Raw genomic sequence first — 23,688 nt, 5'->3', positions numbered from 1 at the left:
CAGTGTGTGACTGGTGCACAGTGGCAGTCTAATATAAAGTCAGTATAAACAGTGTACTGTCAGTGTAGAGACGAGGACAACTCATGAAACATCTGCTTACATCTGACTGAATTCAGGTGGATAAATCTGCAAAGAGCAGCAGGTCAGCTGATCACAGCCCGTACACTAAGAAAATCTACTGAAGCTCTCAATGGAAATTAGCCTGAGCCATTAAAAACTAATTTTAGGGTTCTGCACCTCCTGAATCCCACTTTATACTCTTGTCCATTCTCTTCTGCTTATCCTTATCAGGGTCGCAGGAGGCTATAGACTATCCCAGCTATCATAGAGCGAGAGGCAGGGTACACCCTGGACAGGTCACCAGTCTGTTGCAGGGCTAAAACAGAGAGACAGACAAACATTCACACTCACACTTATTTAGACTGTGGGAGGAAGACGGAGTATCTGGTATTTACTTTCATTTTTATCCATGTAGCTTTGTAGAAGGATTTTGAGAACTCCAAGAATTAATACAAAAGCATACACTGAGGTAAGCAGCACACATGCCAATATCAGTGAGATACACTGCACTACTCACACAAATCATCATCTTCGTGTAAATCTGTACTGTAATCTGTTCAGATAAACATCTATAAAAGGAAAATTAGTCTGTATGAAGGCGGCACACTCTTAATATGATCATTTTAAACACTCTGTGTTCCTCCGCCACTGCCTCGTTTCAGTTTTGGACGAAATGGATTCTGGGATATTGCGTTTCGTCATTTCGAGCTGATTTGAGACGAAAACAGCCAATCAGATTTTCTTTTTGCATCCAAGTCTGTGATTGGCTGGTTTTGTGGCACAAATATAATGGTGTACAGAAAGAGTTGAGCGCACACAGGCAGAAATGTTGAGAGCGCGAGCAACACATTGCAAGCAAGCGCAAGTGCAAAAACTGAGCGAGACGGGCTGCTGTTGTGTATGTGTGTGGAAAATAGCAAACACTGAGATACATTTTTTGCAAAGCAGCAATGAATTTTGTTCACTCAAATTCAGCTTTTCTTCACTCAAAATAAATTTCTCCTCAAAATGCAACACTTGTACCTGCAATTTTTTTTTTTTTACATGCGCTCAGAATAGTGGCACAAAAATAACGCCATATAAAAACGACTGACAACTCTCTCCATAAATATACAAGATGTTGATGAGGAAACAAACAGAGAACACAGCTGAGGGGAATAAACATAATGACACAATACAGGAAGCAAAACTGAACACAGGATGGGACACTGTCAAAGTAAAACAGGAAACACTGAGACCTACACCTGAGACACACGGACTTGACAACAACAGTGATAAACAAACAGAGAGGCAATAGAAGAGACACAAGGACAGGAACAGGGGAAGAGAGGATGAAGATGAAGACGAGACACAGTAAAACGACTAAGACACAGAGGGGCGAGGTAGAGGGCGAGAGAGAGAGGGCAGAGAGAGAGAGGACAGAGAGATACAAACATGGAGATAAGACACACGGAGGGGTGAGAGACAAACATGGGTGACAAAACAGACTCAACACAGAGAGGAGACATGGAATGAAACACGGGAACAGAAAAGGGAGCCAATGAGCCACCACCCTGACACCATCAGTGTAAGAAATGATTTACAGTATTTAACTGTTTTTCTACATGATGAAGAAAAAGCTGCTGTGAGAAAGAGAGAAATCTGTCGGCACCATCCTTTGACTTAAATTGTAAGAAACAAATGTGTAAAAATAGAGAGAAACTTCTGGTAGCTCATCTATATTATATCTATACTGTATTTCTATAGTAGATGCTGAAAAACAGAAACATTTCTGTTTACCTGCACTTTAATCGTTGGCCTGTACCACTACACTTGCTGTCTTTCAGAACGTCTGCCCCCCTTCTTTCTTTCCTTCACACAATGGTATGATCCCAGCCTGTCTTTGCATGAGATTGGCCACATGGTGTGCCCATCAAAACATGGATTCTTAGCAGGGCTGAAAATTCAGCTCCCACCTACCGTGTGTCCATTAATAACTGGCTCGCAGGCCGGAAATAATTGTATCGAGGGCCGAATGTGGCCCGTGGACCGTAAGTTTGACACCCCTGATTTAGAGCATTGTAGGAGATAACAGCTACATATATGAACTGGAATAAAAACAGTGTTTCTTACCTTCAGCGTTTCCACGGATGACTGTACTGAGCACTAAAATAATGAATAAAACCTCATCAGTTATTATACCTCAGAGTAAAGTTTTTTTTAAAGATTTTACTCTGATTATTGATTATTGTTCATTTTCAGATGAACAATAATCACCAAATTTCTCCTGTTTGCTAAACAAGCTCTAAACAGTGACTCACTAATTCTCAGAGATCAGAAACATTTTAATTAATGGTGTCTTTCAAACAATGTCAGACGTGTACTTACAGAAAAAGCCCATCATGCAGAGCAAAGAGTGCCCCATCGTCACATCCAGCCTGCTGCTCTCTGATCCTCAGATAATTTCAAACTGTTTTACTTTGCAGTAAAAGGAGAAGTTGTGTTTTGTTTAGGTGTGACAGAGTTTTTCTACAGGTTCTTCTTCTGATTGGTCTCTCTGTGCTTCCTTCCCTTTTACAGCAAACTCAAACAGCTCCTGTAGCTTTGACCGCAGCAGTTTTGTGACATGTTTCCCATTGCTTTAAGTCATATCTTACCAGGTCTTGTTTTTCACTCTGACATGTTTTCGCAACATCCCCTGGATCATTATCATTCTGCAATATTCCTCTTCCTGCACACTGGGAGTCACTGGGAGTGAATGTACCAAATCCCCTTTTCTGTTTTGCAGCCTGTATTTTTATATCTAAGTCTTTTTAATGATTTTTTTTATATTTTGATTCTTTATCGGAGGAATTATGTTGAAATTCTTCCTTCATGCTGCATAAAAACATGTAGAGATTTTATCTGACTCTTAGCTGAAACATCATCATGCAGTATTATAATAAAAAAAAATGCTCCTTTGACCTCAGATCTGTGAATATTTTCACCTAGTTGTTAAATTCTATGTTTGGCTGATACCCAAACAGAGTAAATGACTCACTGTGTGGTTGAACTGAAACTAAAGACCTGTATGTTTCACAAATTAAATTAACAAAGAAAGCAAATAAATGTATCTATTGGCACATCAAAGTGAATGTTACATGTTACCAACAAATACGATGCAATTCTCTCCAGAGTCACATGCAGACTAAGAATCAAAGTAGCAAAAAAGGTGACGTTTACTAAAGCTTACTGAAGCTGATCATTTCAGGCCTCAATAGTAACAAATGAAGAAAACTGAGTTACAGATAACTGATCACTGGAACACAGAGACTTGCCTGTGGGTCATCACAAAATCTTCCATATGAGTAGTAATATACCTGTAGCTTTTTTTGCCCCCCCCCCCCTTCCCCTTTACCCCTCACCACTTCCCCTTTCCCCCTGCGCGTCCATGTGAGTGCCCGTATGCGTGCGTGACCCTCTGTAGTAGGTGGCTTTGCTCGTGCATGTGAGTTCAGGGGTCATATGAGTTCACAAATGTTTAACAGCGTTTTATTTAATGCGACCATTATGTGTTTTAATTAAACTCTTTTTAAAGGATTGTATAGGTCTCAGAGCTCTGTTATTTAGACATAGATGATTTAATTTAACTAGTTTAGGGGTATTTTACTTTTAATTTAACTAGTTAGGAGCATTTTTATGGGCAGAAATCTGTGCCATCAGAAACTGAATTTGAATAAGTTAAATTTGAATCTGAATTGTAACTTGAATAAATGCTTTTGAAAACTGAATTTGAATTAGTCTAATTTGAAATTGAATTTATGGTTTGAAAATGATCATCACTAAATTGAAATTGAATTTTATATATTGAAAATGAATTCATTTGCTTTGAAACTGCATTTTATCCTTTAAAAATTCAGCTCTCGAATAATTTCAGTTTCACTCTCACCATTCAGTTTCAGTTCTACAATTCAGTTTTTTGGGACTTACATCCGGTTCCGGTTCAAGAGTAATGAGCGCAGATTAATAGAACTACGTTTTACTAGCGGACCGAAAGTGTTACTGACGGGAATCTACAGCATCTTGAGCTGAATTAAGACTTCAGAAGTCATTCGTCATGTCGAATGACCAGCGGATAAACTCTCAGGTTGGTAATAAATGTATTACATGTATAAGAACAAGCGTCATGTTAACAATTGATAGCCGTACAGTAACTTTTAAAGAGTTTAAAAGAGTTTTAAAGAGTGAGTGAGACTGCTAGCTGTGTGGTTCAGCAATAAACGTATCTACAAATGTGTTAGTAAAGAGTGACGTGTACTTCTGTCCCATTAAGCAACGGTTTAACAAATTTCACTGCAAGCTATAAAAGGACTCTGAATTTTAATAGAACATAGTAGTGATGGATTAAGTGCAGGAAACACTAATATAAGGTGTCTATGGAACAAATCTCCTTCAGCGTTCAAAATGACCAAAGTGAGGACTACAAGCGTTTCTCTCAGTTGGTTGTGTTTAGGGAAAAAGCAGCTAAATACACTGAGACTGCTCCACATTGTTAGTGAGTTAACTCTGGATGTCTGTGGGTTTTGTCAAACTTGGAGTGAACAAAAGCAGAAAAAACAGTAAAAGATGCAGACGGTGAAAGTCTGGTTTATTTCATGAATACAATGAAACATTTTACAGTCCACAGAGCAAAGTAGCATACATGATAAATAGATACACATAACACGACCTGTGAGAAGTAAAACTCGTCGTCTTACCACATGTTATATTCTGTAAGCTTAAAACAAACCACAGAAATTAGTGTTTAGTGTTTTAAAGTCATCTATTACAAACATGAGTCAACATTACTGAAGTGACACTTTAACGATGCTTCATATCACAGTGTTTATGATGATAAAACATGTTCTCTCATTAGTAGATGTCTGCGCTGTCACTTGTCATGAAGATGTCCAGAGCCAGGGTTCGGCTTCCTCTTCAATTACCAGTGATCATTAATAGGGCCCGCAAAAGATTTGTTACATTATGCCCATAAACAACATGTTTTTATATGAAATAAAGATTGCTATGGTTACTGCGGGATGCTGCCTATAAGTTTGCTTAGAGGCGTGAAAAACAAAACAAACAACAAAGAATAAAAATGTCAGCTCTTTCAAACAACAAGGATTTTATTTCTTACAGTTTTACTGACAAAAAAACCTGTATTTATATAATTTATTAGGCAAGAGAATTTAAACAACAACAAAGTCAAGCAGTAAATAAATGTTGTAATGAATGAAAAAACATTTTTCTTTTCCCACATATTAGATAAAACAGTAAAGAGTGGAGTTTGTTATAACACATATTTAAAGTGTTGCAGTCACACGTTTCTAGGATCTAATCCAGCTCATTAACAAAACTGTCTCTTAATAATTTCACAGAGAGCACAGGCAGCAGAAAAACAGAACAACACAACCAAAGATTTTACAAAAACATCAGATGATGTCAGGAAACAGACCAGTTTGCTCTTGTTCAGTATTATACTGTATAGGGGGAAAATTATGAATGCATAGTTGTTATTAGGGCTGTCACAAATGATTATTTTTATAGTCGACTAGTCACTGATTATTTTTGGGATTAGTCGACTAATCAGATCATGCATCCATTGGACGAAAAAACGTACAGCTTATTGCACCAGCATGCATCTGCTCTTATATAACTATCATTAGCTTACAGCTTGAACTGTTTAAGGTATGTGGTAACTAAAAATAAAGACAAGATGATAGTTTATTAAACTTTTAATGAAATTTGCGGATGGTGGAGTTTAATAAACTCAGCCGTCTGCTCCTTGCTATCTAAAATATAACAGGACACTGGAGTAAATTCTACCATCTCACACTTCTGATAATCAGTTTTCTGTTTGATGTTTATTCAGCTGTGTGGAAACTAGAACTTTAATCTCAGCCAAACTGATTTAATCAGGAAAAAATGAAACACTGAAAAAAGCCAAACAATAACATTTTTAAGTTATCTAAGTGACTTATATATCATGTTTAACCTGAGTAGCGAAAGACTGCGGGAGGTTTTAAAAAGGTGCGCCGAGAGTTTGCTGTTCTCACCGGTGTTCTGACAAACCGTCCTACTTTGGCAAAATCAACTACCGTAAGTAGTTTATGCACATTTCTGCTGTCACAGAGTAATTCCAGCACCAATTTCAGTAGGTATGATGGTTTGCCACTTAACTTTGCCCATCAGAGTATATTTCTAGCTCTTATTAACAAAGGTAGGACGGTTCGCCACTTAATTTCATGTTGTGCGCATGCGCAGAAACAATGGGTAGGATGGTTTGTCAGGCAGGATGAATTCCCAGAACACCCGGCTCTAGCAAGCCTCGACCTCCCAGTCAGCTATCGAGCTGATGGGTAACAGACTTCTCTTAAAATGTCATAGTACTTTTGCAAATATGTGATGTCTTGATAAATCGAGCAGATATTTGAAGTTTACACAGCTACATTCTCACCTAAAGATATCTAAAAGGTTTATTTTGTGACACAGAAACAGTATTAAGAGTAATATTAAAACTAAGTAGCTGCCGCCATTGTTGGAAACTGGAATTGACTGGGTCACACAATGAATTCTGGGATAGGTTGGGCCATGAAGGATAAACCCGGCCTATCCTTCAAATCTGGGGAAAAAAGAGGACGCTTTTATCGGCCGCATTTGAAAGAGACTTCGCATTTGGACAGCCTTCGTCGAGTCACTGTAATGTAATGAAACTACAAATATGGCCTCCGGCTATGGAACTCCAAAGTGTTCAAAATTAAATAAATAAATAGGTCATGATGAAATAAATAACTATGTGAATAAATAAGACACAGATATGTAATGTGAGAATGATATTGTGAAATAATGGAACACATTTTGAAAAAAATGCTCATTATTGTGAAATATATTGCATTCTGCTATATAAATTTATCTATTATTGTGAAATATTATTTCATGGTCATTATTTTTCACAATAACAGAGATTATTGCTGAGCCATTTTATTTATTTCCAGCCGTTTTTATTCCAAAATGTCCTTTTTTTTCAAAGTCAGTCTTTATTTCAAAATCCCGTTTTTCCTGATGGCCTATTTATTTCATAATGCGACTTTTCAGCAGAATGACTTTGTCTGTCAATCAAGAGAGACAGGGCGGAGCCAGTTGTGTGATTGGTTGCTCCTTTACTCAGACATAAGTAATAGCACATGAAGTGTCGATTTAGGTTTAATGGTGCAATGCGTCTCCTATGCAGCCAGCGGCAGTATGCAGCTCAAAATAACGTTAAGGCACCGACAAATGCAAAACACTGGGCGCGAATAACGTTACAGGTGTATCAATGCTTGTGAAGGGCATGACTGCAGGAGACAAGTCCATTCTGAGTTACTCAGAGAACTTGCTAACCGCTTAGATTGTACGTCTTCACCTCAGTTTGAGAGAGTATTGCAGCAGCGTACTGGAGATGATGCGGTCCCTGGTCCAAGTTCTCATCACAACCGCACAGTGTTAACGTTAGCAAATGCTAACGCTATCACAGCTAGCTCCACTCCACGAAAACGCTGTTCAGGGTAAGTAACGATGTGTTATTACTGCTCAGTTAGTCTGTCTGTCTGCCAAAAATTAGCTTTTTAATCAGTTCAGTCACAGATTTTTTTAATACTGTTTTTATCATAGTAAAGAATTCCATAAATTAGGTAAGAGAAAATAATTGTCTTCTGGGTTAATGTCTGTATTACTATTTACATTGTTGTAGGTAATAGTTATTCATGACTGTTTTAAAGTGGCTTATCTTCTCTGCTAATATGGAAGACAAGTAATCTATGTGAAAGAAAAGAAAGCAATTTTAGTTCAACGTAGTGATTTTGTAAGTGGGTATAATTTGAAAATGCTTTTACTAGTACAGTGGATGTTCTTTAAATATTTAACATTTAAAGTGTGTGTCACTTTACGGAAGCCAACTTCAGTTTTTGTTTGGTCTCACCATTGTAGGTCATAACACGAACAAGTCGTCAAGTCAAGCAGCTGAGGAAAGGGCTTAAGGAGACCATGGTATGGCCGCTTCTGACAGAAAGATCAGACATCATTCCTCTTTTCTTACCAAGGGAATCAGAGACTGCTCCCTGTTGTGAGGTAAGGTCAGGTCACATCTTTTAACATCTGAATAGTAAAGGTATTTGGTTAATTTATGAAGGATGCACATTAATTGTTGACACAAAACACCAATATACTATTTTGTATGCTTGGGTTAGTTGAACAGCTGGGTTACATTTAATAAAAATACACCTAATGTTGCAGACGCTCTTAAGACTACAAGATAAGTAAAGCTATAAAATGACTGTGGCCTGCCACAGAAGATGAAGAAGAGGAATGCTCTCGAGGATAAATGCAGAGTGGCAGGTTACCTTCGGTCCTTCACTGAAAATGGTAAGTCTGCTGCGATAGATATTTTGCCATTGGTTTTCTCTGATTATACTTTGATAAATTACATACAGTCCAGTGATCTTGGGTCATTAACAAAGTACACTATAGTATAATTTTGTTTTGTTATTTGCTCCATACTGCCTCCATGCAATACATAAAAAAACAGAGTGGTGGCATTATCAGTTGCACTATAATTGTATGTAGACTACTTTTAGCTTTGTTAACATAAAAATATCTATAACAGCTACAACAGCAATTTGAGTGGGGCAAAAATGTCTGGTGCCCTGTATGCAAGTGGTCATCTTCTATGGTATTTCTCCATAAAAGATTCAAAATAATGAATATAGGATGTCATTATAGTTTAAAACAATCTTCTGTTGCAGCATCTTGTGCACAACGAAAAGCCCTCATCAAGTTTTGGACAGGATGGGAAGTCTTGCCGAGAGAAATGACTGTGGAAGTGGTCAACAGCAGGCTTCCAAAGTCTTCCACCTGTTTTGACGTACTACGTCTTCCTGCACACTACTGTACCTATGAGTCATTTCTAATGGACATTCAGGTGTGTCTCAACTCTACTGACTCAGGTTTTGGTCTGGTTTAGGATTGATTCCATAACCACATGGTAAGATTAGACCATTTCTTCTTTCTTGCATCACATTACTGTATTCAGTGTTCAAAGAAACGGACAATCTAGTGAGTTCTAGTTCCTTTTAATACACTTGACAGTGAAAAATGCACAGTACAGGTGAGCATTTATGGCTTTTTTTAATATAAACTGACAAAGAGTTCAGAAAACAAAATCAGTTGTTCACTGTACATTATAAATTACACAGTATGTTTTGTTTATACTCGCTACTGGTACAAAAAAATTTTGTAGAAAAAATTATTTGAATTAAGATGTTACACTACTGTACTGTGTTCATTGTATTAAATCTGCTCAGAGTTGACATGTACTGTACATCCAACCAAGAAATGAATATCATTAAAGTGACAGCTGTGTAAAACAAATCGTGTTTTATAGCCACTCTGTTTTGTTGAAAATGAAATTGGTTATGCTGTTTTGAGTCAATATTAGCTACAAAGCCATAGATGTAGAAATTTAAAAAAAAATCCTCCTGACATAGAAACTGATTAAATGTGATAGTGTCTTTCTACAAGTGATTTTGAAGTATGGTTATGCAAGAAATAGGGTGTGAACATATTGCACCTGCTTACTTTGAAGAGTTAAGGTGTGGTATCAAACATAAGTTTGAGTGACTGAACAGTTTCACAGTAAGCATCCAAAGCTTGACTGAGTGAAACGTTGTTGTTTGGTAGCACAGCAGGGTCTCGTTCATTCAGTGCACGTGGGAGCTGAATCTCAGGAATGGTGATCTCATTTGATGGGCGGTGATTATGTGGTCCTGTCCAGTCCACACCATAATCCTCATCCTCAACCTGAAAGACCATGCACATGTGTTAAATCTAAACTGAAGAGGTGTTTCCTGCAGCTGTTCCTAGATGGACTTATTGGCCAAGAAATCACAGCAGCGTCTCTTCTTTCTCCGCAAACTAAGAAGAGCAGGAGCACCAGCCCCCATCATGTACACTTTCTACAGAGGCACCATAGAGAGCATCCTGTCGAGCTGCATCACTGTGTGGTTTGGAGCCTGCAATGCGTCCTGTCACAGAACCCTCCAACGCATAGTGAGAGCTGCAGAGAGGATCATTGGTGTCTCCCTCCCCTCCCTCCAGGACATTTACAGCACCCGTCTCACTAAAAAAGCCCTTTGCATAGCGGCTGATCCCACGCACCCAATGCAAAGCTTCTTCAAGCTGCTGCCGTCAGGGAGGCGACTGAGGAGTCTCCAAGCCAGGACCAGCAGACTGAAGGACAGCTTCATCCATCAGGCTGTCAGGAAGCTTAACTCCCTCCCGATTCTGCCCCCTCTCCCCTCTCTCCTCCACGGTCTCACTGAACTCTGTCACACACACACACACACACACACACACTCTCTGACTCACTCACTGGCCTGCACCAGTTATTAGCCACCTGTGGAGCATTGGACTGCCATTACCTCATAAGACTTTGTTCTGTTACACTACCTCCTACCGTACATTACCAAATCTCCATTTGCACTATTTGCCTATTTGCACTACCCTGCCTGGTCTACACTGAATGTCATCTACCGTTACCGTTACCTGAATATTGTATATTGTATATTGTATATTGTATATTGTATAGCTTGTACTGTATTTATTCAAATTTTACTTTTTAATTATTTTACTTGCATTTTTAATCTCTCTCTTATATTTAAATGTTCATTGCTACTTCTTCTAGGGTTTGAGAGTAACGGAATTTCTATTCTCTGTATGTCCTGTACATATGGCAGAATTGACAAATAAAGTTGACTTTGACTTTGACTTTGACTTTTGAGTCTGCCAGGGCCTATGTGAGTTGCTTAGGCATTGGCTACCAACTAATTATTCATTCACCCATTCTAGGTCAGGATTGGTTCCCTTCAGGTATAACAAATTTAACTTTGTTTAAAGTATTGCCATCTATACCTAACAGATGGGATAAAAGGAGAGAATGGCTTGGGAGACATTTCCACTTACAGGAAAAAACATTTTGGTACACCAACTTGCACAGTAGAAATAAACTCATCTCCACTACAGATAGCAGAGTTTTACATACAAGAACAAATACGGATCAAATAGTCATGTACCTGTGACAAATCTTGTCGCTCCTTTCTGTGCAGCAACCAGAGGTGCAGGGGTGAATGGTTGTTTGCTTTTCTGAGTCCGTGCTGATTCCATGCTTCCTGGAATGACTGAAGATGATGTTGAATGTGATGCAAAAAGCATCTGTGCAGAGCAAACAAGTGAATTTTTTCACCGGGGTTGAGCAGTCCTTGAATCTCCAGCTGGGTGAAGATGTTTTCATATACATCCCTCCACAGGTGCTCAATGCTGATTTCCATCTATATGCCAAAGGTGATTTGCTGCTGGTACACTGTACTGAAAACGCCTTGCAGTCTTAATAGATAACCGTCGCATCTTGACCCCTTCTGGATTGACTCGTCTCATTGAATCCATCAGTCGAAATCCTGATTAACAAACAGATCATGTCTTAGTACTAACAACTACAAAAAGACTGTATTGTAAACACTGTAATGCATATGGGACAGACCATCATTGTGTCAGGCAAGTATCCAGGTGCTGTACAGATTTACTGAGGAGAGAGAATCGTGTACGGACTGGTTCAAACAGGAACATAACTGCATAACAGTGATGAGAACATGCTAGTCATTTTTGATCGATACATTAAAATATCACATCATGGCCACACTGACACATGCTTTTCAGGCCGGAAACTGGTGTTTGGATATTTTAACAATATCAGCTTACTTTGAATGTGTATGCCTCTGGATCGTAGATGTCCCATCATCATTCTGCAGTCAGCATTTGGGTGATGACGCTGAATGTCCAGCACTTTTGAATCCAAATCCACATCTCCAATAGAAGAATTCCTATCAGATTTTCTGCACATAAAACATTTTTTTCATATAACAGCAAATCTCAACAAAGTTTTCCAATTAATACTGAAAGAACCAAGGATGTAAATGTATTCTTGTTTTAGCTTTTACTGAAGACACCAGAGAAAGTATGATATTTATAACGCTGCTGAAATAGACAAAACCATTTCAATAAACTCGCTATTTAACATCAACTTTGTAATGTGTTCTCAGAGAACAATCAACTGCAAACAGCAATGAAACCTTCAACTATGTACTATTTAAAGCACTAATGACCCTGTTGTCTAACAAGATGTGATAAGTAAGTAGACTGTGGAAAGCTGGTGGGTCTACTCTCCGTATAAAAGGTTCCTACAGGTTCCACTGCCCCAGTCTCTGAGTTAACACTCTAACAGCTAACACTGCGCCGGTGTTCTGACAAAACGTCCTACCTATCAAGCTGTCCTACTTGTTGTTACTGCGCATGCGCACAATTCAAAACGGCCATATTTCCGGTTTAAATAGTACACGCCTATTATTTCATCCTACCCCGATCTCGTGCCGATCTCGTTGCTTTTGTGCCGATCTCGTTGCTTCGAAAAAAGGTTTGTATTAAAAGTTTTACTTCTTTATTACAGATGATAATTGTTTACCTTAAGCTGCTCAATCGAAGTCATATTCCAAGTGTTTATTTGGTGCTTTTAAAATTTATTTTAGTCCTCCTGCAGTTACTGGACACCACTCGCCATTGTTATGTTGGATAAACGCTCCGTTGTTATGTCGAAGAAAGTGCTTTTGCACCACATACTTGTTAATTGCGTGATAACGTTGTGTAGTCGTTTTATTTACTGTATGGATTCCGAAACCATGTTGAAATTGTCCGATTTTCTCCTTAGTTATGGAGAACAAATACGAGGAACTGCTCATGTTTCTGTCTGTTGGGTCCTACCCATCTGAATACGATAAGTCCCAGAGGCAAACCCTTAGGAGATACGCCGCAAAATTCAGGCTGAAGGGTCAGTATTGTAATGTAAATAACTAAATGTAATTATTGGTTAAATACATGTTATAATTATTTTACATTTTTTAAATATAGGCGGAGTGCTCTTGTTTGGAAACAGGAGAGTGATAAAAACAAAAGAAGAAGCCATGGGACTATTTCAAGAGTTTCATTCAAGTCCCATCGGTGGACACACTGGTGTACTCAAGATTCGAACTGCAATGTGTTCCAGATTTTACTGGTATGGAATGTCGGTTGACATTGTTAATTGGGTATGTATTTTTCAAGTTGTCATTTATATATAGTATGTTAATAGTGCACCAATAGAATGCATAGTTATCCTGAAGACCCGTACCAGATTGATGTACAGTAATTAACACTGTATCGCCACTTGATCAAGTATTTTTATAGAACATTAGCAATTTTGTTGTTTAATTAATTGCGATTGTTGGATAATATAAAGATCATTCAATATGTTTAAGGTCCTGGCTTGTGACCAGTGTCAAAAAATGGGAAAACCATTGGCTGCTGTGCAACCACTGCAGTGTAGAAAATAGTAATGTTATCATGTACATTATATATTAATGTGATTCTTTTATCACTGACAGGTGTCACATGTCTGGGAGCTAATCGGAATAGATCTAACTGGACCTCTTCCAAAAACGTCTAGTGGCTTCCAGTACATTATGACTGCAACAGACTATTTTTCAAAATGGGTTGAGGCTTTTCCATTAAAAAGCAAAAGTGCTGCTGAGATAGCTCATCAGTTGTGCTCACTCATATATAGACATGGCTCCCAAAACGAATTTTATCCGACCAAGGAAGGGAATTTGTTAACGAGGTAAGTGTTAAGTTTACTTTTCCATACCTCTTTAGGTAAATACTTGGCCACAGTGTGCCAAGTAGCTGCCAGGCCAAAGGTTTTGTGTGATTGTTTTTAAAAAACAATTTTCTTTTTTCTTTGAAGCTCAACTCAAGACTTTGCAGCTTAATGAAAATAGATAGAAGTGTCACAGCAGCGTATCACCCTCAGACAAATGGCCTCGACGAAAAGACAAATGACAACATAAAAAGGTATGTTTTATTTGTATGTAACATTTCATTTGCTTTTAAGACACTGTCACTATTGTGGGTTTTTTTATGTCCACATGTAGAGCCCTGAGAAAATTAGTCAACAGTCAACAGAATGACTGGGATGTGTATCTGGATGCTACACTGTTTTCTTTGAGGTCCAAGGTCCACACCACAACCAAACACACACCATTCCGTTTAATGTATGGGAGAGAAGCTACGGATCCTTCTGAAGTTCCTGTCGAAGTCCCAGTAAGTGTTATTAAGGAATTTTATTTATGCAACAACTATGATAATGCATAAATTAAATGTAATCTTAATTGGAAATTGTGCATATTGATATTGGCTGCAGCTTTAATCTTCTCTGCTTAACTTCTATATGCAAGATACATTTAAAAGATAAAGTAAGTGACTAGTTCTTCTTTATGTTTGTTTCTTTATGTAAAGTAATAAATGTTGAGGAGACCTTTAAGTATAATGTGTTCACCTATGGAAGTGTGTCAAGAGGAAAAAGTGACTATACAAAAAATGATATGAGTCAATCTTTGTGGCTTTCTGTGCTCAAAGCTTTATAATAGTATATTTACTTTTAAACATGAGTTATTATAGCTAGAATTTTCAGTTCATGTTTCACATGCATTATTTGTCTTTATGATTTTAATTGTAATTTAAAATGTGAAAATTTTAGTTGTCCTCCATCATTCTCCCTGAGGAGTCGAGTTACGGTGACTTTGTATCTTCTACAAGAGACGCATAAGAGCAAGTTAAAAAAACTGTCGAGGAAAATATGGCAAAGTCCCAAGACTTACAAAAGGAAGCCTATACCAGACGAGTCCAGAAGAAGTACAGAAACCTTGTGTACAACGTTGGAGATGAAGTTCTTCTCTTGAACATGAGGAAACGTGGAAGGAAGGGAGCAAGGTTTGATCCGGATTTTTCAGGACCCTACACCATTCAAGACATCGCTGGCAAATGTGTGAGATTAAAAAACACGGAAGGAGCCACTTTAAAAAATCACTACAGCATTGACCATATCAAGCCGTACAGAAGAAGCCACCATGTAAATATCAGTGACAATGAAAAATACCCAACTCACAGTCAGACAGTGAACAGCAGCACAGACCTGAAGATGCCCCCCTGCCATCCTCCTGCTGACCCTCAGTGCCAGCAAAGTCCAGAGGATACCAGACCCTCTATTATTCATTATGCACCCAAAACGGCTGACAAAAGTTGTTGCTCCCACAAGGAGTTTATTTCTGTTCCAGGACCAGAAACGCGTGAACAAGAACTTCCCTCCCGGAAACAAAGCTTAGAAAGTGAAGGTGGCATAGTGAACAACTCTTTTTGACCCGTTGGTCATTTGTTGCCAGTTTGGCGTTGCAACTTGATTGACCGTTGCATGACTTTGTTTGCATTTTGCAGTCTTCAACTCATATTGGATGTAAAGAAACATGCAACATGCACTGAGCTTGTGGAAGTCTGGAAATGGATCTGCCTGTCAGTAATTTTCTCTTTTGCCCGCCCGCTGTACCTTTCCTATTTCTCTGCGTGAAAATGCATGTTTATTGTGTTGACTTTTTTCCTGTTGTGGCCCGTTGGCCTTTACCCAGCGTTTCCACTAAAAATCTCATGCATGCCTGAGCTAACTTATCCTATTTTTCTTTCAGTAAAGAGGCTATGGGCTGCAAAGGATACTGGGCGCTTGGAGTCAGTTGTTGGACCATACAAGTTATTTGATTCCTCTTTTCGAACACTGCAGGGGTCACGGTGGCTTTCTGATGAGGTAAGATAACTTATCATTATTGACTCTGATTTTGAAGTGCTCTCCTTCTGAAGCATTTGCAGTGCAGACACCATTAATAGTTTAAACTGTGCGGGTAGGTGGGGGGGTTTATATAGCAAAACTCTGATAGGGTTTCACCCATTCACTTCCATAGAAAAGATTGTTATCAACCACAACACAGATGTTGTGACATCTGTGACATCATAATACCCAGTTCCAGTATATGCAGAAAGAACCTTTATCAGCAATTATATTTCTTTCCAAGTTTTTGTGTACAGCACTCAAGCAGTTACTTCAAAAATTGTTGCTGCTGGTGTATAAACTCTAACTTTTCAAAACAGGTCATTGATGCATACCTGCACCGTGTTATTGAGAGACGAAAGGTAAGTAAGAAATGTCCTTTGCCCAGTTATTTTGAAATACAAAAAAATGTATTTACTGTTCTGTAACATTTTTGTATACTTATACAGAATGCTGTACACCTGCTCTGTTCAGTAGTTGCAAGCTCGTTGTTTTCTGGGCAGTTCAGATGCCTCACCAAGGTAAGTTGAAAGTTCAGAAGTGGTCCAAAAAGTTGAGTCATTTCTATTTCTGAGGACAGAGTTCGGTTCCTTTAAACAAGACTATATTTGAAAACACCCTGAGACGCAAGGTACCTAAGTAAATCGAAATTACTCTGCACTTCCAATCCCACAGATGAAGTTCCCAGTTGAAGACATGTGGCTGTGCCCTGTGAACTTTGGTACACACTGGATTCTTGTGGTATGTGTTTATGTAGTTATTAATTTGCATAATTTGTTGGGAAGCAGTTTCTTGCTCAAAGTGTTATTCTTAAATAGGTTTTCAGTGGCAAAAACTATTGTAATTTTTAATTTATTAACTTTTTCTTTAGATTGTCAACATTTCTGCACAGAAAATACTACTCATAGACCCCATGGGCACTGAAGGTGTTTATGACAGGAAAATTCTGCGCAACCGGAGGTATGTATGATACTGAGGTATTATTCTTGTATGTTTTATGTTCAGGTATTAAACATAAAACATTTCTTGTTTCATTACAAACATTTTTGTTCAACTAGGAATTTTCTGAGGATGAGAGAAGACACCATGGAGTGGCAGTTACACACTATGCAACACAACAAGCAACAGGATTCCAGCAGTTGCGGAGTTTTGCTGTTAAAGGTAACCCTTATTCAAATGATTCCATTTATTGTTAGCTACAATTAGGACTTTACATTATAATAATAATGAGAAATCTCACAGTTTGCAGAACAGTACCTTGCTTTTGGAGAGGTCAGTGAGGTGTTAACCACTACAGAAGCAGTTGTGCTGGAGCGAATGCAGATAGCTTGCACCCTACTTGAACATTGAGGTAAGTCCAGTAAAGTCCTTATCACGTTAGAGTGTGTACTTCCAATTTAAATAGTGCTTTTCAAACATTTTCAGATAAGACCCTTCTTAAAGTCTAATTAAAAAAAATTCAGGGGACTAATTTGCCATGAAGTATTTGTGGAAAAAATGTACTATTATTTTTTTTTAATTAATCAATAAATAATGTTTGATTAAAACCTAACCATGAATGTGTTTCAGGGAACGCTGAGGACTACTGCATTGTTTGCTCTATGTTAGATGCTGATGCTGACCGCAGCATGATTGAAATGGTAAAACAAAACAAAAGAAACACATAAGTCTTAGTATCATTACTTGCTAATCATGTTTAAAATGTTGACTAATAGTATTCACCAAACATAATATGAGCTATTTATTTTTCCTTTCCAGGTGCAGTGTGAATCTTGCCAAAGATGGGCACATTTTGCATGTGCAAAATATAAAGAGAGCAACCAAGAAGATAAATGCAAAAAATGTAAGGAAAATACATAACAACTTCAAATAAAAACAGCTGTCTTTTCCCCTCCATGTCTCTTTGTATTCTTTGTCAACATTAGATGATTGTGTGCTGGAGGCACGTTTTGATACCTAAATAAATCCAAGCAGGAAGCATGTTTTGATAGTGTGATTTGGCCATCTGAACGTCCTACCTAAATAAATCCAAGCAGCAAGCATGTTTTAATAGTGTGATTTGGCCATCTGAACGTCCTACCTAAATAAATCCAAGCAGGAAGCATGTTTTGATAGTGTGATTTGGCCATCTGAACGTCCTACCTAAATAAATCCAAGCAGGAAGCATGTTTTGATAGTGTGATTTGGCCATCTGAACGTCCTACCTAAATAAATCCAAGCAGGAAGCATGTTTTAATAGTGTGATTTGGCCATCTGAACGTCCTACCTAAATAAATCCAAGCAGGAAGCATGTTTTAATAGTGTGATTTGGCCATCTGAACGTCCTACCTAAATAAATCCAAGCAGGAAACATGTTCTGAACGTCCTAGCGAAATAAATCCAAGTTTTTAAGTGTGATTTGGCCATCTGAACGTCCTACCTATAGATATGTACGATGGAGCCATTAACCACGTAAGGTAGCATATTCTGATAAGGTAGCACGGATTGATAGACAAGACCATAAATTTACGCTACGGTAGCGCTACGGTAGGATGTTTTGACAAGGTAGGACGTTTTGTCAGAACACCGGCTAAACGTGTCTCAACGCCGAGATGGCGCCGATAGCTTTAGCCGTAGCTGCCCCACTTAGACAGTAACAAAAAAAAAGTAAGCGATAATATTTCATTGTCAAACGTCATAATTAAGGTCAACATCTAAACAGTGCTGTGTACAGAATCACACAGGTGTTCAATTACAGCATAAACTTACCTTAGACCTTCCTCCGTCATTTTCCTCCTAATTGTGCTCGGGGAGACAGAAAACATATCGGCAATTACCCCGATGGTTATCCCGGACAGCACTAAAGTCCTGAGTGCTGCAGCCGAGATTTCAAGACGTGGACGACCAACATTTGAAGACTGTTCTTCCTCAGCGTATTCCAAACGAACACGGTGCTGAATTGATCTTAAACCTTCAACAATGTTGTCATCGATGCTAACATCTTGAAGAGCAATTATCATCCCAAGCATTTCAGAAACATCATCTAAACGACTCAAACAGTATCTACTGGTAAATGATCCCTCTCTATCTGATCTGCTTAAATGAGCAGAATTAACTGAAGTTCACACCAGTCCGCCATCCTCAGTGACTTTTGACCTAGCACGCTGTTGCTAGCTGTAGCAGCCGTCCGCGGAGAGGTATCCAGGAAAACTAGTCGATGGTAAACGATAAGCCAATAGGTGCAAAGGTCCAACCCACTTACATTGATTGACAGACAAAGTCATTCTGCTGAAAAGTCGCATTATGAAATAAATAGGCCATCGGGAAAAACGGGATTTTGAAATAAAGACTGACTTTGAAAAAAGGACATTTTGGAATAAAAACGGCTGGAAATAAATAAAATAGCTCAGCAATAATCTCTGTTATTGTGAAAAATAATGACCATGAAATAATATTTCACAATAATAGATAAATTTATATAGCAGAATGCAATATATTTCACAATAATGAGCATTTTTTTCAAAATGTGTTCCATTCTTTCACAATATCATTCTCACATTACATATCTGTGTCTTATTTATTCACATAGTTATTTATTTCATCATGACCTATTTATTTATTTAATTTTGAACACTTTGGAGTTCCATATCCGGCGGATGCGACCCTTTAATTTGGACACAGCTACGATACTGGAGACGGCTTCTTCTTCTTCTTTGGCGTTTAACGGCAGCTCGCATCCTTGTACATGCAGTGCTGCCATCTTCTGTTTTAGTGTGTTATTACACTCTTAAATCCAACTACTTATTCCTGCATCTTTCAGGATCTTACAAAGCTTCAAATGACGTGTCGATTATTAAATTAGTCGTCAACAGTTTTGATAGTTGACGTAATCGTGACCAGTCGACTAATTGTTGTTATGGGCAGAGATGTAATCTGATTACTTTTTTCAAGTAACGAGTAATGTAAGGGATTACTATTGCAAAAACGGTAATTAGATTACCGTTACTTTCACGTAGGAACGCTGCGTTACTGCGTTACTAAAACCGTGATTTTTTGCGAGAACGTCTCATGACAGTGACGTAAGCGAGTGCGACGTTCGTGACAACAGCTGTGTGCAGATCATAATATATCGAGTGCGGAACAGAGTGTAGCATGCAGCGTTTAAAGCGTGGAAGTACTGACCTTATTTTGAGTTTGATTCCATAAAAAGTGACAAAAACATTAGTGTCCGTTGTGCGTGGGAAGAAAACTTCTTTTTACAGCGATGAAACCCCTAAACTTCCAAGCAAGCACCGAGTGTACTATGACGTAATGTGAAATTCACAGAGAAACTCGCGGATTCTTCCACTGACCGCCGCGGCACACCTGCACCAGGGTAAACCTCCGCCTACCCCAGTCCTGCTTTACAGGTGAAAATAGAGCAACAGGACCGCTGAGTCTTTGATTTTATTTATTTTCTGCTGTGTTTTACTTGCATCTATTTGAAAGAGTGAGTGTAAACACAAAAAAATATTTTATTTTATGTGCTGGAATGTGCAGAAAATAGGTTTAAATGTTAAACAAATTTCTTCCAGTCAGAGAATGTTGCATATAATTAAGTTTTTGCTTGATGCATAAAGTTAAAAGATTTAAAGTTAAAAGTTTTAAAAAGAGACGTTTCCATTTGATTACATTTTGTATGATGGATTATGCAGAAAAAGTAGAATTGGGCTGAAAGATCTATCGCTTTATCACCTATTCGGGTTGTAAATCCTGTTTTTAAAAAGTAACTAAGTAATTAATTACTTTTGAAAATAAGTAATCAGTAAAGTAACGGGATTACTTTTTGGGGGAAGTAATCAGTAATTAGTAACTGATTACTTTTTTCAAGTAACTTGACCAACACTGGTTATGGGATGACTCCACACAGGTTTAGCTGAGAGGTCGGTGACAGAAAGTGATTATAAGGTTGTAGCTTACACGGTCCCGATCATTGTGTTCTTATTTCTTAGAGCAAAAGAAGTGTGAGTCTGGACAAATGAACAGAAAAACTAAACAGAGGAAGATTTATTCTGGAAAAATCAAAATAAACATAGAAAGTTTTTCTCAGCAAACAGCAGCAAGTTAAAAACTAAAAGGAGCAACGTAAGAAAACTGGAGAGGAGTTTGATCAGTAAACAGAGATGAAGGTCTCAGAAATTAAAGGAGTTTGACATCTGGACAGAAGAAAACAGAATATAGACAACAGAGGACAGAGAGACAGTCTTGACTTTAGACAACTGAGCAGAAAATCAGACGTCTGAGAAAACGTCTGAGCAGAAAACTGAGAATAAATTATTCTAAAAGACAGTTTGACAACTTATCAGAGGAGATTTTTTTTTTTCAAAACTGCAAAGCAACCTGACAACTGAGATGAACTTTGACTCAAAGCAACTGAGCAACAACTTGGCAACTGAACAAGAGCAAATTCATGTCTATATGAAACTGACAGACAGTTTGGTAACAGAATAGAAAACAAGTGATTCTCAACAACTGGGAAACAATTTGGCAAATCAACAAAACAAAACAAAACTTATTGAACATTTTTTAAATCTGAGCAGAAGAAAAGCTGCTCTTGTTTCCTGGCCCTAGTTTAAGTAAGAGAACTGGACTAAGGGCTTCTGTGGGTGACAAGAAAAAAAAATACACATTTTGCATTAGAATATGATTTTATCCAAGGAGCCCCGTATTTCTCCAGCAGCACTCTAAGAGGAGCCCTGCTTTTGGAGACAATGTTTTGTCTCCAGTATCTGAACCATTTTCTGAATCTTTGTTGGAACATTCATATGCTCTACCCTCTGTGTTCAATAAAACTGCGGCTTATGGAAAGTCCATGAAAATGACATGCCCTCACTGTGGTCTTACTCTTCATACAAAAAACTACAAGGCTCACATGATGAGGAGGCACTCCAACCAATCAATAAATGCTTGCCTGGCCACTAAGCTGCAGTGTGTTTGTGTAGATGAGACTAGAGGGTTATTTGCTGTGCAGAGAACTGGCCATGGGTTTTCTGTGCCAGTTCACGTTCAGAGGAAAACATGGGGGATATCTCACAATGTCAGATGTTAGCTGGAGGAATGTCTGCAATACCAGTTGCTGGCTCAGCGGAGCGGACTAGGCTTCAGTTTATGTGAGCACCTTCGTTCACTAGATTACTGCCGAGAAACTATAAAAGAGGTATTTCTTCAAGAGCACATCGTGATGGAAACGGTGGACCTGAAATTTTTTGGAGAGGCCAAAGCTGCGGCATGCACAAAGAGACAGAAAGCTGCCCAGATAGCACATGCTCCACTTTGTGTGAGGGTGGATTTGGGTGGATCCTCAACACAGATCTGTTTGTCTGTATTTGAGCCTGAAATACACAGTTTCTGCCATCTTGGCAGAATATTTGTGACTTACAATGCTCTGAGGAACACCTGGCATGGTACTTGTGCAAAGCCACGAATATCATGCCCTCATAAAAACATAGCTAAATGGCATCTCTTTCAGACACAGAGAGACATCTTCCAATCAACTGTACCACTATCATCAGGCACCCCATCACAGATGACTCAGGAGAGTTCTTCCTTTGAGGACAATGCTGCTGTCAAAAGGAGTATCTGCTATATATTTAAAGAGAAAAAAATTCCTGGATCTCTTCCAGAAAATAACATCTCACAGAAAATGGATCATCAGAAACGGCTCTTTCCATTTGAAACTCTGTGCCAGGTGTGCCCAGAGCACCCTAAACTTGATGAGGCTGTTGTAATTACCAATAAAGCGAGGATTGTCAGCATGATGGGAGTGATTGAGAGTAAGTTGTAATGAATAAGATTAAATCTCAGTGTGGAATAATTACTTATAATTGTTCCTATACTAATGTTTTGACATTAATGTGATTTGTCTTTAACAGATGTTTCAACACACCATAGATTGTGTCCTCAGTGCCACATGGTGTACAGATACCAGGAGTGGACGGATGGGCTTCATAACTTTGACAACCACATTGTTTTGTCTCTTGAACTCTGCTTTTTTCTGAGAGAAAATCTGCAGGTGAGGATCGCAAAAATAAAATATACTCATCTGAAGACTGCTTTAAAAATGTGTTTGTGTGTGAATATGGTATGTTGGTGCCCAAATTTAAATATCTGTGTAATCACAGTCTTCTTCACCCTATTGTCATATTACAGAACCATGTATCCGCTTCAAGGGTCATTGACTCATTGGAGGGCTTAAGAAGGGTGAAGTTTCCTTCTAGGGATACCATTTTTCATGCTTATTGCCATTTTGAGGCTTTGACTGACACAGACTACATGTACTCCTGCATAAACTGTGGGTTTCACCCCCCTGTGGTAGTTATGGACTTAAACAGAAAAGGGGTGTTCAACTTAGCAGGTAAGTTTAATGTACATTTGTGTTTATAGTTCATTGTGTATATTATGTGCATGTTCTTATGAGTCAATTTATTATAGTGAGTGACCTCAAAGCCCCTCCAGAAGACTTCAATGGTGAACATGACATTGAAGGTTTTTGGAACTCTATTCACCTGGTAATGATGAGCCGTGGGTTTTTTCCAAGTGAGTTATGGCAAAAACTTATTTACAGTCATTCAGTGTTTTAAAGTAATTTAGATTGTAAATAAAAGCATGCCATCTTCTGTAGGCGGCGTGAAGAATCCATTTTTAGTTCCACCAAGTTACACGGACGGGGCACCATGGATCGGGAGTGAAACTTGAAGAGGTGACATTGTGCTTAACACAGAGTTTCAAAAAGTAAGAACAAGCTCTTCACATGAAGGAAAGCTTAGCAGTGTCACAGAAGACCGTCTGTTGGATGAACTCGCCAAACAAAATGGTAAACGGCCTATATTTGTATAGCGCTTTAC

The 23,688-nt window shown here is 38.4% G+C and overlaps 5 protein-coding genes and 1 long non-coding RNA gene across 11 annotated transcripts in view; 4 read left to right on the top strand and 2 right to left on the bottom strand.

Annotated features, from left to right (window-relative positions):
• LOC109196517 (peroxidasin homolog) overlaps positions 1-2,567 on the bottom strand; it is a 17,426-nt gene extending 14,859 nt beyond the window's left edge. The window contains exons 1-2 of the mRNA XM_025906004.1: positions 2,428-2,567; positions 2,173-2,205 (exon numbers count right to left, since the gene is read on the bottom strand). Of these exons, the coding sequence (XP_025761789.1) occupies positions 2,173-2,205; positions 2,428-2,464 (70 nt within the window). The 5' untranslated portion in view covers positions 2,465-2,567. The remainder of the gene's footprint in view (positions 1-2,172; positions 2,206-2,427) is intronic.
• The window catches only part of LOC109198185 (low affinity immunoglobulin gamma Fc region receptor II-b), a 997,390-nt gene that overhangs the window by 392,835 nt on the left and 580,867 nt on the right, over positions 1-23,688 (top strand). The window lies entirely within an intron of this gene.
• LOC109201287 (obscurin) overlaps positions 1-23,688 on the bottom strand; it is a 493,328-nt gene that overhangs the window by 267,410 nt on the left and 202,230 nt on the right. The gene's annotated exons all lie outside the window — the stretch shown is intronic.
• Positions 1,343-23,688, top strand: LOC109194333 (uncharacterized). The gene is made up of 5 exons (XM_025906006.1): positions 1,343-1,627; positions 22,314-22,617; positions 22,717-22,856; positions 22,994-23,198; positions 23,276-23,688. Exons 1-5 carry the CDS (start codon positions 1,601-1,603, stop codon positions 23,422-23,424), a joined length of 825 nt encoding a protein of 274 aa, XP_025761791.1. The 5' UTR covers positions 1,343-1,600; the 3' UTR covers positions 23,425-23,688.
• LOC109201311 (uncharacterized) lies at positions 7,071-9,716 on the top strand. Its single transcript, XR_002061343.2, has 4 exons — positions 7,071-7,601; positions 8,023-8,163; positions 8,329-8,457; positions 8,838-9,716. It is a non-coding gene; the product is annotated as an uncharacterized LOC109201311 (long non-coding RNA).
• LOC109201289 (uncharacterized) lies at positions 12,400-17,820 on the top strand. 6 transcript variants are annotated; one of them, XR_003219446.1, is made up of 11 exons: positions 12,400-12,556; positions 12,848-12,967; positions 13,048-13,223; positions 13,560-13,792; positions 13,919-14,025; positions 14,106-14,274; positions 15,690-15,805; positions 16,147-16,188; positions 16,276-16,378; positions 16,502-16,567; positions 16,698-16,742. XR_003219446.1 is itself a non-coding variant. In XM_025906013.1 (9 exons), exons 1-8 carry the CDS (start codon positions 15,474-15,476, stop codon positions 17,432-17,434), a joined length of 573 nt encoding a protein of 190 aa, XP_025761798.1. In that variant the 5' UTR covers positions 14,552-15,473; the 3' UTR covers positions 17,435-17,466; positions 17,585-17,811. The 6 variants fall into 6 exon arrangements, 1 of the variants encoding a protein (XP_025761798.1); XR_003219442.1 differs by lacking the exons at positions 12,400-12,556; positions 12,848-12,967; positions 13,048-13,223; ... (1 more) ...; positions 13,919-14,025; positions 14,106-14,274 and adding exons at positions 14,553-15,519; positions 16,885-16,987; positions 17,069-17,177; positions 17,396-17,466; positions 17,585-17,811 and having other exon boundaries at positions 16,276-16,347; positions 16,698-16,786; XR_003219445.1 differs by lacking the exons at positions 16,502-16,567; positions 16,698-16,742 and having other exon boundaries at positions 12,402-12,556; positions 16,276-16,481.

The sequence above is a fragment of the Oreochromis niloticus genome, linkage group LG3, assembly GCF_001858045.2.
Source record: "Oreochromis niloticus isolate F11D_XX linkage group LG3, O_niloticus_UMD_NMBU, whole genome shotgun sequence".
In the NCBI taxonomy this organism is placed as follows: Eukaryota; Metazoa; Chordata; class Actinopteri; order Cichliformes; family Cichlidae; genus Oreochromis; species Oreochromis niloticus.
Note: the sequence above shows the minus strand (reverse complement) of the source record. Positions and strands in the feature narration are given on the sequence as shown.

Bases quoted from the DNA above. Each gene is read 5' to 3' on its own strand.
- LOC109194333 (XM_025906006.1), top strand. From the start codon at position 1,601: ATGAGCCACCACCCTGACACCATCAGT. The intron at 22,857-22,993 runs GTGAGGATCGCA...GTCATATTACAG, and splicing joins TTCTGAGAGAAAATCTGCAG to AACCATGTATCCGCTTCAAG. The intron at 23,199-23,275 runs GTAAGTTTAATG...AATTTATTATAG, and splicing joins AGGGGTGTTCAACTTAGCAG to TGAGTGACCTCAAAGCCCCT.
- LOC109201289 (XM_025906013.1), top strand. From the start codon at position 15,474: ATGCAACATGCACTGAGCTTGTGGAAGTCTGGAAATGGATCTGCCT. The intron at 16,787-16,884 runs GTATGTATGATA...TTGTTCAACTAG, and splicing joins AAAATTCTGCGCAACCGGAG to GAATTTTCTGAGGATGAGAG. The intron at 16,988-17,395 runs GTAACCCTTATT...AATGTGTTTCAG, and splicing joins GCGGAGTTTTGCTGTTAAAG to GGAACGCTGAGGACTACTGC.